The following is a 12,461-nucleotide window of genomic DNA, read 5'->3' as shown; positions in this document are numbered from 1 at the left end:
ATATTCCCTTCTTTTATTGTATGTTTCCAGCAACTAAATGGGCCTTTTTATATAACGTTAAATTACATATATTAATTATAATTAATTATTATTTCTAAGTTTAATAACATAAAACAACGCTTAAGGAATTGTCCCGAATAGGATACATTGTTATGATTGTTGGGACTACATGTCACATTTGAATTTTGATCATTGTTACAGGGTATTTTATGGATCATGTAAAATCTATTTTCCAAAGTTGACACAAAATCCAATATTGGGAAGTGCAGTAAGTTGAACGAATATGAACAATGTGGTTAAACTATACTTTATATATATGTCAAGCTATTAAAAAAGTTGTGTTTTGACATATCATGATATTCAGAATGAAAATGATAGAAAGAAACAAACGTTTATTTGAGAAATGGGAGAAAGTGCAAATTAGGATGCTGTTTTTTGAAAAGTACGTTGAAACATATGAGAATATGATGATGTGATACCTCAAATTTGTAGACTATGAAGCGAATTGCAAGGGAACAATTATTTATGTATTTATAACATCCATAAAATTTCAAATTTACAGTAGAAAACCATAATTATTTGTTCTCTATTGAACTTTTTCAGTTAATGCATCAACAACAGTGGGGCAGGTCTTCCTCAACAGGCCCAAGTCACCTTGGCAGCCGGCCTACAGCAGCCCAACCACAGCTATAGTACAACGCCAATAGCCCACAGGCCCACCTGCAACCTTTGGGTCCAATTCAGCCCCCGTGGGCATGGCCCACCAACCATCCTACATCACTTCCTGCTCTTTTTAACACGATGAATCTTGATGATCCGAGCACCAGAGGCTGGGTCATGGACATCAGGGCTACTGATCATGTCCACGCAAATGCAGGTATTCTCAATTCTCATTCTAATAATCATTATCCTCGTTCTATTTATATTGGTAACGGTTCTGCAATACCGGTTGTGACCTCAGGACACTCTACTTTTTCTATTTCTAATATATATCGTCCTCTTCATTTACAAAATGTCCTAATCACACCAATATCTCAAAAACTTTATCTTTGTTCGTAAATTTACCACTCAAAATAAATGTTCTATTGATTTTGATCCTTATGGTATTACTGTTCTTGATTATCAGACGTGTTGCCCTCTCATCCATTGTGATAGCTTAGGACTACTCTACCTTATCACTAGCTCCTCCAGTCATGCCCTTGTCTCCACCTCCTCCACCACATGGCATCAATGACTTGGTCACCCTGGCGACCCAGTCTTGAAGCATTTACTTTCTCATAGTTTTATTTCTTGTCGTTCACCGAAAAATAATGTAACTTGTCACGCTTGTCAACGTGGCAAACAAACTAGACTTCCATTTTATTTTTCTGATTCTACTGTTTCATCACCTTTTGAGATTATACATTCTGATTTGTGGACTTCTCCCATACCTAGTTGTGGTGGATCTCGCTATTATCTATTGTTTCTAGATCACTATACTCATTATAATTGGGTATATCCCATTAAACACACATATGAAGTTTTTTAGAAATTCTTACTCTTTCTAATGCCAATAAAAATCAATTTAGGGGCACAATCAAACAATTCCAATGTGACAATGGGGTGGAGTATAACAATAAAACCTTTCATGATCACTTCGCCTCTCATGGTATCACTTTTCGTTTTTCATGTCCTCACACCTCCTAGCAAAATGGTAGATCTGAGAGCATGATTCGCACAATTAGCAATATGATGCGCACTCTACTCTTTCACTCCCATCTTCCACCCACCTTCTGTCCCGAAGCCCTTAATATGGCTACCCACCTTCTTAATATATTGCCCTCTGTCGCTATCTCAAATGATAGCCCTCACTATCGTCTTTATCACCGTCACCCTACATATGATCACCTACATGTCTTTGGATGTTTATGCTTCCCTCGTATTCACACAACACATAAGCTCCAACCTTGTTCCACTCCTTGTATTTTTCTTGGGTACCCCACCTACCATCGGGGATTCCATTGTTTTGATCTCTTTACATGGAAGATCATCATCTCTCGACATGTCACATTCGATGAATCCATTTTTCCTTACGGTTAGGTCACCCTAACCGATCCTCCTTTCTATGATTTTCTCTATAATTCGGACATCTCCCCAAATCTTTACCACATTCTTCACCCCACCACTCCCCCATCGGGTATGTGTAACATCCCAAAAATACGGTCCAAAAATATCATTTTTAAATCATTTAACAAACCATAATTATAAAATCATTTCTTTCATAAACATAAGTTGCTTCATCAAAATAGAGTATTAATTCAAAACATGCTTATTTTATCAGAGTAAAACATTCTAGGCTAAACTTCTTGGTGTGTGTCATGCAACCATCCCGAGCTCTTCCCTCCGCTACTGGAAGTACCTGAAATGTAACATCCCGAAATATCAAGAGTAGAGTAGAAGGGCTAAAAGAGTAAATTGGGAAAGAGTGACTCGGCGAGTCCATGGGTGGACTCGGCGAGTAGAGTCGCGACTGGGTCGCGTGTTAAGTAGCCGACTCGGCGAGTCAGTGAGATGGACTCGGCGAGTAGGCGCTGAGTGGAGAAAACCCTAATTCTCGGAGTTGAGCCCTATATAAAGAACATTATGTTTTCCTCCCAGCCTCTTTATCACCCCCTTGAGCCCCAGAAAACCCTAAATCGCGGAGAAGCACCATTGTTGAGTGGATTGGAGCTTGGAGAAGTAATTGTTGAAGGAATTTTGGGAGATTGAAGGCTTGGAGTAAGGGGCTTTGCTTGGGTTCGAATTACATTGCAGTTGGAGCATTTCTTGGAGGTAATATCTCATTCTTGGGCTGTTGTTATGTTGTTTCTTCATTTTGGGGTTTGTGGGAACTTGTCTATGGATGTAATTGGAAGTCTAGAGGTTAGATCTGAGGTTGCTACCTCAGATCTGGAATGGAGAAGGATCAGAGAGCATGAAAGTCCCTGTGTTGGTGTGTTTTGTGGAGCCATCATGTCCCCAAACCCTAGCCCAATGTGCAAATGGCCTAGATCTCTTTGGATTCACGTAAAGTTTGCCACTTTACGTGATGGATGAGTTGTAGGAGGCTAGATCTATGTTTTGGAGCAATTGCATGGTCTGGAGTGCTTCTGTATGGATTCAGACCGGTGGTACTCGGCGAGTCACATGGGTGGACTCGACGAGTTGCTTGAAGATTGCCTGGAACTCGGCGAGTTGTATGAACAACTCGGCGAGTAGGTTGAAGATAGCCTTAGACTCGGCGAGTCTGTTCTTGGGCTCGGCGAGTCTTGTCGAAGAGTCCCAATATTTTCTGGTCGAGTCGAGAATCGGCGAGTCAAGGGATGACTCGGTGAGTTGTGTGCGAGTGGACTCGGAGTTGTTGAACTCGACGAGTCTCGGGGTGACTCGGCGAGTTAGATCGCGGATTGAGGGAAGTTCTAAGTATGGGGACTCAGCGAGTCATCGGGTTGACTCGGCGAGTAGAGTCAGTCAGGGGTTGACTTTGACCTTGTCTTTGACCAAGGGTTGACTAGTGGTTTCCAGGGGCATTTTGGTAATTTTTGATTATTGTTTTGAGTTCAGTGCATTGGTGGTTGTCCAGTGGTGGGGATCGTATCAGTGATCGGAGCAGTTCGGGTTATCTGTTCAGTCGGCAGTTTCGAGGTGAGTTATCCTCACTATATCAACAAGGTCTAAGGCACCAAGGCCGGCCCTTATCGGATTGAGATCCGGGTAGTTGTTATTATGTTACTGCTTTGATATGTTTGCATCCTGTGAGTTAGGATGGTATATGCTAGAGACCTGATTGAGATCGGTATCCTGAGAGATAGGGAGATGCTATGTTAGTGACCTGTTAGGTCGGTATCCTGGTTAGGATGGTGGTATGTTATGTGATCTGTTTGATCTGCTTGTTGACTGTGAGTTGCTATATGATTGTATGTATATGTGCACATGGTTGTTTGGACTGGAGTTGGGTTGAGGCGGGTCCTGCTGCGTGCTGTAGACCAAGATACCCAGGGCGGACCGGTTGTCCCGAAGGCCCCGCGAGCGGTCTGGATAGGCTATAGGCCCCGAATCGGGCGGACCAGATGTGCCGAAGGCTCGGAGAGTGGACCAGATAGACTGAAGGCCCGGTGCGGGCGGACCAGTCATGCTGTAGACTCAGAGAGTGGACCAGGTGGATTGAAGGCCCGAGAGCGGGCGGACCAATCACACTGTAGACTCGATGTATATGGATAGACTCAGAGGGTGGACCAGGTGGACTGTAGGCCGGTGCGGCGGACCAGTCACACAGTAGACCCGAAGTGCATGGCTGTTCTGTGATCGGATATGTTATGGCATGTTATGCGTGTATGGTATTTTGGGGATATCTCACTAAGCTTTCGGGCTTACAGTTGTGGTTTCATGTTTTTCAGGTTCTTCAGGAGACTGTGGCAAGGCGAAGGCGTGATCGTACCGCTCCTCGTGATTTTGTAGTATTGTGATTCTGGGAACACGTTAAATGTTTTGTATTGAAAACCTTTTTGTAAAGATTTAATGGAATCCAGATGTTTTTGAAAAAGTTAAAATCGGTTGTATTTTCCGATCGTTACATGAAACCAAAACTGAAAACTGTAAGCACGAAGCTTAATGAGTTCCCCATACTACCACATACCATACATATAACCACATATTGGGCCCACGCCCGCTGCAACGGGACTTGCACGACATCGAACTCGCTCCGGCATCGGGCCCCACCTGGCATCGAGCCCCGCTCGGTATACAGATTTGTCTTTCTTAGACCTCGCCTGTCTCTGGGCCTTGCCCCCTATACACATATAAACATATAACATACTAGCCCATTAAGAAACATACTCTATTGTACTTTAGTTCTAAGGCCTTGCCTAACTTAGGCCCTGCTCCTGGTCAACTACTGATGAGCTATGGAACCCCATCCACACTCCTGCTGTTAGTTAGATACGGCCCCCTTCCCACACTCACTACTCTCGGGCCTCGCCCGTACTCTACTAATATTGAGATATGGAACACCATCCATACTCAGCTAGTGATGAGATACATGACCTCACCCACACTCACCTCCCTACTAGGCACATATAAGTATCACAAAGACAACAAATGCAATCTAACATGCAGTTACAAGTCTTCCTCGGGCTTGCCCCAACATCAAAACCTAGTCCGGAACATACTACCATATAAACATACTTTGGGCTTGCCCTGACATCAGACCTTTTTCCGAAACCTATCATACCGACACATGCAAGAATTACAAAGACCTCTAGCATACTAACATTCCTCGGGCCTCGCCTGACATCAGATCGTGATCTGAAACATATAACATACGGTGCCCAGGGCTAACCCCTGGGTCTTCCTACTATACACAAACATAATGGGCCGACATTGTGGCCTTAGACCCATACACATAGTTAGGAAAGTCACCTTGTAGTGCTGAAGTCCTGCTGATACCCCTTTAACTGCTATCTAACAAACCCCGAACTACTGATCCTTCGGCTCCCCAAGCTACCAATACCCAAAATATCACTTAGTCCAAAACAATAATCATTCTTAGGGTAAAATGACAATTTTACCCCTAGTCCAAGTTGGTCCATATCTAAGGCCCAAACCATGTTCTAAAAATGGCCCAACACTAGGTAGGCTTCCCAAGCCCACTAGTGGCCCACTAATGGCCAAATTGCCAAATTGGGCCCAAACCCTCTAATGGGCCTTACCCCAAGCCTAAACATCTTCTTGGACCACATTATCTGACTTCTGATGGCCTACTAAGGGCCAAAGAACCAAAATCCCTTGCATGGCGCAAACTGAGGCCCAAAACAAGCCAACCCAAATCTGATGAGTATGCTGGGCGTACTCCTATGTACGCTAAGCATACAAGCTAAATGGTGCGTATGCTGGGCGTACTTGCATGTACGCTCAACGTTCTCCCCTGATAAGTCACCTTCCCATTAAGTGCTTCATACTCAACTCCAGAAGCTACAAACACAGATCCAAGTCCTTTTCAACGTCTTAAACCATAAAGACCTTCACTTGGTGGCTTGCAACCTACCAATAGAGCCCAAACTTGAAATGTGATAACTAACTTCAATGGAAATGGTCTTAACTAATGCATGAACCCATTAGGACATCCAAGATGGCATCTTTCTGCCTTTGGGACTCACTTAGAACTAAGAGTAGCAACTCCAAGTCCTAGAAATCGGATTGAACCTCAAAGCTTCAACCATTGGACCAAAATGGTCCAAAAACTCAATCTAAGAGATCTAAGGAGATAATCACCAAGTTTAGATATTTATACCTTGAAATGGTTAGAAATGAAGCAACAATCCTAGATCTGCAACCTCTCCTTTGAACCACCACCTTTCCTTGCTCCTTTCTTGTTTGGAAAAAGGTTCCACAACTACAAGATGCTTCTCTAGTGGCCTTCTAAGCTCCAAGAACACTCAAATATGGATTAGGGTTTTGTAGTAGCTCCTTTAGGGTGGAAATGGACGCTGTCCTTCGAGACATAAGGTTCTTTATATAGGGCTCAACCCTAAAATTTATGTTTGGGAACTCTGAGCGTACGTTGGGCGTACGCCCCTCCGCACCCGCAACCATTCTCCTTTATACGCTAGGCGTAACCCAACCTATGTTAGGTGTACCCAACTAAGCAGACACATGCCTTCCTTACATGCATGGGCTGCCTTGTCATAAAACTCCATTAGTCGCTAAAATTGACAATGACTTCAAAATGCCATAACTCCTTCATTCTAAGTCCGTTTTTCGACGAACTTGATATCCATGAAAAGGTGGCGGGAAGCCCTACGCTCCTAGCCACACCCCCAAGCCTAAAATAATCTGGATAAAACCTGAGACCCCATAAAATACTGAATCACTTATACCCTAGGCCTCCGAAATCACAACCGAAGTACTTTTCAAAATGGGGTGTTACAGTATGGTTCCTCCTCATGAGGTTGAATTTGTCCCTCCTTATAACCCCTCTCCTGCCGACCCTCCTACTCCACCTTCTCATGATCTTCCGTTTCATACACCCACACCCCCACCCCCACCCCCACCCCCACCCCTTCCTCCTCCTATTCATCACATGCACACTCATCTTAAGAGTAACATTGTCAAACCCATTCACCGTCTCAACCTCCATACCTCTTCCTTTTCCTCTCTCCTGAGGTCACACATCTAGGCTTTGAAAGATCCAAACTGGCATAAAGCCATGAACGAGGAATATAATGCTCTTATTATGAATGGTACTTGGGTCCTTATCCCATGACCACCTGGAGCTAATGTGGTTCGTTCTATGTGGCTCTTTAAACAGAAATTCAATGCCGATGGGTCTCTTTCTCGGTATAAGCATAAATTAGTTGCTAATGGTCGCATTCAGCAACAGGGGATCGATTGTGATGAGACTTTCAATCCGGTTGTCAAACTGACGACCATACGCACGGTTCTTAGCCTTGCAGTCTCCAGAAACTGACCTATTCATCAACTTGATGTGAAGAATGAGTTTCTACATGGACATCTTCACGAAACTATATATATGCACCAACCTCCGGGCTTTTGGGATCCTCAGCAGCCGGATAATGTCTGTCACCTCCAACGCTCCTTATACAGACTTAAACAAGCCCCTCGGGCATGGTATCAGCGTTTTGCTCAGCACGCTCTTAACATGGGGTTTCAGTACAATCGTATAGATTCTTCTCTATTTATTTATCATAATGGCGTAGATACTGCTTGTCTCTTACTATATGTTGATGATATTGTCTTGATCGCATCAACTACGACTCTTCTTCGGTCCATCATCACTCAGCTTACTCGAGATTTTGCCATCACCGACCTTCGCTCTCTCAACTATTTTCATGGGGTTTCTGCTACCTGGTCTTCTAAGGATCTCTTTCTTTCTTAGAGAAAACACACATTTGAGATCCTTGAGCCGACACATATGCTTTAGTGTAATCCGGCTCGTACACCTGCAGAGACAACACACAAGCTGGATGCTACTAGACCTCCTGTCGTCGACCCATCATATTACCGCAGTCTTGTCGGGGAACTCTAGTACCTCACCTTTACACGCCCGGATATTGCTTTTGCAGTTCAGCAGATTTGTCTTTTTATGCATTATCCCCGAGAGCCCCACTTACATGCTCTGAAGCGTATATTACGCTACATCCGCGAAACCCTCGATCACGGTCTATAACTCTATTTGTCCCCTATCCAATCTTCGTGCCTACTCTGATGCCAATTGGGGAGGGTGCCCCGTCTCACGCAGATCGACGTGAGGATATTGTGTATTTTTCGGTGACAATCTCATTTCTTGGTCATCTAAGTGACAAAGAGTTATTTCCCGATCTAGTGTTGAAGCTGAGTATCGAGGCGTTGCAAACGCCGTTGCAGAGACGTATTGGGTTCGTAATTTACTTCAAGAGCTTCGATGTCCGCCCGCCAAAGCTACTATCATCTTTTGTGATAACATCAACTTCGTATACATGACCTCGAGCCCAGCCCAACACCAACGCACAAAACACATTGAGACTGACATTCATTTTGTGCATGATTTGGTTGCTCGTGGTGTTGTTCGGGTCTTTCACGTTCCATCATCCGCTTAGTATGTTGACATCTTCACCAAATGCCTTCCGACACAGCTCTTCAACGATTTCAAGACCAGTTTGAATCTCAGTAAGTGTATGGATCGTTGCTCGAACATAACCAAGTCGAACAAGTATTTGACTAATAGGACGTTTGATATGTGATATGTTAATATTGTGAAGTAATTGTTTTCTAGCATTTTAAGGAAGTTTTCCAGCCGCTAAAAAAATTATTTTCTTGTATAAATTTAGGTACAAATTTTGTTTTTGCCTTATAATTTATAACTATTTAATCTGCCTTCATAAAATAAGAAACAATCATATTAAATAGTTATAATTTAATAAGATTGTTTGAGTAATTGAATGATTTTTCTAATTGCTTTCATATCGAACCAACACTAGTTAATACAGTTTGAGTGTTCAATTGGTCATTAAAGATTAGTTTATTTTGAGTTTGTTTGAATAAGATTAAAGTTTTTAGATGTTATTAATGGGTTTTTGCTAATTTTTGTCTTAATAAACCCATAATTTGTTAACAGTTTTTACATTGTTTATTAGAGTATTTTAATGATAATCTATGTGATTTAGAGTTGATTTTTTTTTATTTATTTTTTTTTAAATTTTTTTTAGAGTACGCTCTTTGGTTTTCTCTAACAATTTACATGTTGTTGCTAGAAATAAATCTACTTGTTGCAATCCAAACCTTTCTCCATCCATTACATATTTGTCACGAAGAAGTTTTTAAAAATGAAAAAATTATGAGGTTATACATGCGAACTAAATGAATTCAAGAAAGATTGAATAGTTAGTGATAATTGATATTTTTGCATAAAAGAATATACCAAGACGTCATTTTTTGTTACGTTAGCAAGTTTTAGTTTGTATGTATATGGAATTTTTACATAAAAATGTTTTTTTTTTATTACTTTACGTTGTAAATCGGCAGAAATACGAGGGCATTGTTATGTTTTTTTGCCCACAACCTGAAAAACCTACCCTACATCCTTGGAATCCCATTTTCCATTTCTATAATTACTAAATAAACCACCTTCATGCATTCCTACTAACAACAACAACAAGAAGAAGGATCGAGATGACGAGATGGATAATCAAATTCCATGAGCTTCTTCAGCAACCCAAAACTATAGTTAATCAACTTAATTTACCTTTTCTACTTCCATAACCACTCCTCAACAACTCACCTTTGTTTGTTTATTATTTTTTTCGATCTCTCTAGCTATATACTTACAGACATCCATACACCACAAGAATACAATGTTAATCTAATTGACATGTAAGATGAACACACTAACTAATCTTGTTTCTTGCATTCCTTTTAAATCCAAAACAACCATATTCCATGCATACATACATACAATGCTCCTCCTATCATTAATTAACCTCTATCTCCCTCCCTCTCTCCCTCTTTATCTCTCTCTTGTAACGTGTAGTTTTTGACTTCGATAGTGCCCGACCCAGTTATCACATACTCGATAGATCCCGACATCATTAATCACCATGGGTTTCAATGGTTTTGGCATTTTGGTTGGTTTCTCATTCCTGATTTATGGTGTTAATCAAGTGAAGAGTAGTTATATCACATGGGACGATATCAAGATAGAGGAATACTATCACTACAAGGAGATAGAGAGCTTAAGTTTCGGGGATGGAAATGGGAGTAAAGTGATCGTAGTTGATCAAAACGGTAAGGGTCATGCCCTAACTGTACAAGCTGCTATTGATATGGTCCCTTTCAACAATTCCATCAGGGTCAAGATCTACATTCTTCCTGGTACTTACAGGTACGTATTCTACAAGCATATATGAAAATTAAGTGAGATTAATTCATTCATTCTTAATTTATGCATCTCTCAAGTGAATGTCATGTGATGGAGATGCATAGTGCAGAGAAAAAGTGATTGTTCCACCTTCCAAGCCATATATCTCTTTCATCGGAGATGAAAATAAGGCTTCCGAAACAATATTGAGTTGGAATGACAAAGCCTCTGACAAACACAAAGATGGTTCGGAACTCGGAACATATAGAACCGCTTCTGTTGATGTACAGTCTGATTACTTTTGTGCTTCGGGGATCACTATTCAGGTATTATACAACGTACATGCATGATGATTAATCTACATAGTAGTATATATTGATCAACAATGAACGCAATGCATGCAGAATACAGTTGTTGCAGTAGCTGGAGGGTATAAGCAGCAAGCAGTGGCATTGAGGCTTGCAGGGGACAAGGCGATGCTTTATAGAGTAAGGATATTGGGGACCCAAGACACTCTGTTGGACTCCAATGGATCTCACTACTTTTACCAGTGTTACATACAAGGATCCATCGATTTCATCTTTGGTGAATCTAGATCGCTCTACAGGGTAGGTAAACATATATATAATATATAATATATAATATATGAAACTCACATTCATTCATTAACTGATGATGGATTTGGATTTGGGTTCGGTTTGATTGATGTATTCAGGAATGTAATCTACATTCAGTTGCTGATAAATATGGAGCCATTGCAGCTCATCATAGGAAATCAGAAGAAGAGGACACTGGATTTTCTTTTCTGAATTGTTCAATAACTGGAAGCAGAGGAGGGAAAATCTACTTGGGGAGAGCTTGGGGAAATTATTCAAGGGCAGTCTACTCCTACTGTGATATCGACAACATCATAGACCCTTCTGGTTGGAGCGACTGGAACCACCCATGGAGACAAAGGTATCCATCCATTAATTCCTCCCATAGTTTCATTAATTATCATTGTTATATATATACAGAAAAGAAAGTAATTTATTTGAATGTTGATGGATTTATTTGTGTTCCTAGGACGGCTGTGTTTGGAGAATACGAGTGCAGAGGAAAAGGTGCAGACAGAAAGAATCGGGTATCATGGTCTAAGTCATTGGCACATGTAGAAGCAATGCCATTTCTTGATACAAACTTCATTGGTGGAAATGAGTGGTTGAGACTCTAATATATCTATACGAGTACAAGATTAGAAGAGAATCAAAGCTCAAGGAGTGGAGATGCATATCTAATTCTCATGAGTCATGAGATTAAGAATCGGGAAGGCATACATTACACTGACGAATTAATGAATGAGAGTGCATGTGGTTGTGGCTGTGGTTGTGCCGTGATTTAAATTGGTGGATGAAGAGAGACCCGAGAATAATCATATGAGAATACAACAGTCAACCATCAACAACAACCCAAAAGATAAAATATGAAACATCAAAATGAAATTAGCATCAAGAGATAGATGTTTGTTCTCTTTATATGTTCTGAAGAGAACTAGTTAAACAACATATTCTTCGAGTCCATTGCTTGTCAAAACATTAGATAAACAATTCTAAATTTGTGTACGTTTCTTGGTTTTAAGTTCCCAAATTTGGTGTTGGGGTTCCTATGGATTGGCAATAAGAATATCTCCAATGTCACATGCACCATATTTCTCTAGCGTCACATTGTTTTCCAGTGTACACAATTTGCATGACCATGTCTTATAGTTGTCTTCAACATATTTTGGTTTGTGGGTTCCACATAACTCACACACCGGAGCCAAAACCTTCCATAAATCATAAATCATAATCAAACATGTCTTGTATATATAACAAATTAATGAAAAAACTCAACAAGAAGGATTTAAAATAGTTCTTACCGGATTCAGCAATGTGCACATCCTGTAATCCCAACTAGAGGATGGCTCATGGATATCATTATTACATCCTCCTGTAGAGGCACTGCTAGTTAAATCGATACAAGTTTTCTCAAGATCATCATATTCATGGCGACTTCGTTTATAACTTTTAGGTGATGATGTCAAATCAAAAAAAGCATGATTCTGAATGAGGAC

General features: G+C 41.0%; 1 protein-coding gene across 1 annotated transcript; it reads left to right on the top strand.

The window, feature by feature from the left end:
- The first annotated feature begins 9,831 nt into the window (after window positions 1–9,831).
- LOC111919054 (pectinesterase QRT1) lies at window positions 9,832–11,787 on the top strand. Its single transcript, XM_023914664.3, has 5 exons — window positions 9,832–10,393; window positions 10,500–10,695; window positions 10,774–10,977; window positions 11,085–11,326; window positions 11,435–11,787. The coding sequence occupies exons 1-5, from the start codon at window positions 10,110–10,112 to the stop codon at window positions 11,580–11,582; spliced, it is 1,074 nt and encodes a 357-aa protein (XP_023770432.1). The 5' UTR covers window positions 9,832–10,109; the 3' UTR covers window positions 11,583–11,787.
- The last annotated feature ends 674 nt before the right edge of the window (window positions 11,788–12,461 follow it).

The sequence above is a fragment of the Lactuca sativa genome, chromosome 7, assembly GCF_002870075.4.
Source record: "Lactuca sativa cultivar Salinas chromosome 7, Lsat_Salinas_v11, whole genome shotgun sequence".
Taxonomy (NCBI): Eukaryota; Viridiplantae; Streptophyta; class Magnoliopsida; order Asterales; family Asteraceae; genus Lactuca; species Lactuca sativa.
Note: the sequence above shows the minus strand (reverse complement) of the source record. Positions and strands in the feature narration are given on the sequence as shown.

Excerpts from the sequence above, each read along its gene's own strand:
- LOC111919054 (XM_023914664.3), top strand. The coding sequence starts at position 10,110 with ATGGGTTTCAATGGTTTTGGCATTTTGGTTGGTTTCTCATTCCTGATT. Across the intron at positions 10,696-10,773 it reads CTTCGGGGATCACTATTCAG|AATACAGTTGTTGCAGTAGC; the intron begins GTATTATACAAC and ends CAATGCATGCAG. Across the intron at positions 11,327-11,434 it reads AACCACCCATGGAGACAAAG|GACGGCTGTGTTTGGAGAAT; the intron begins GTATCCATCCAT and ends TTGTGTTCCTAG.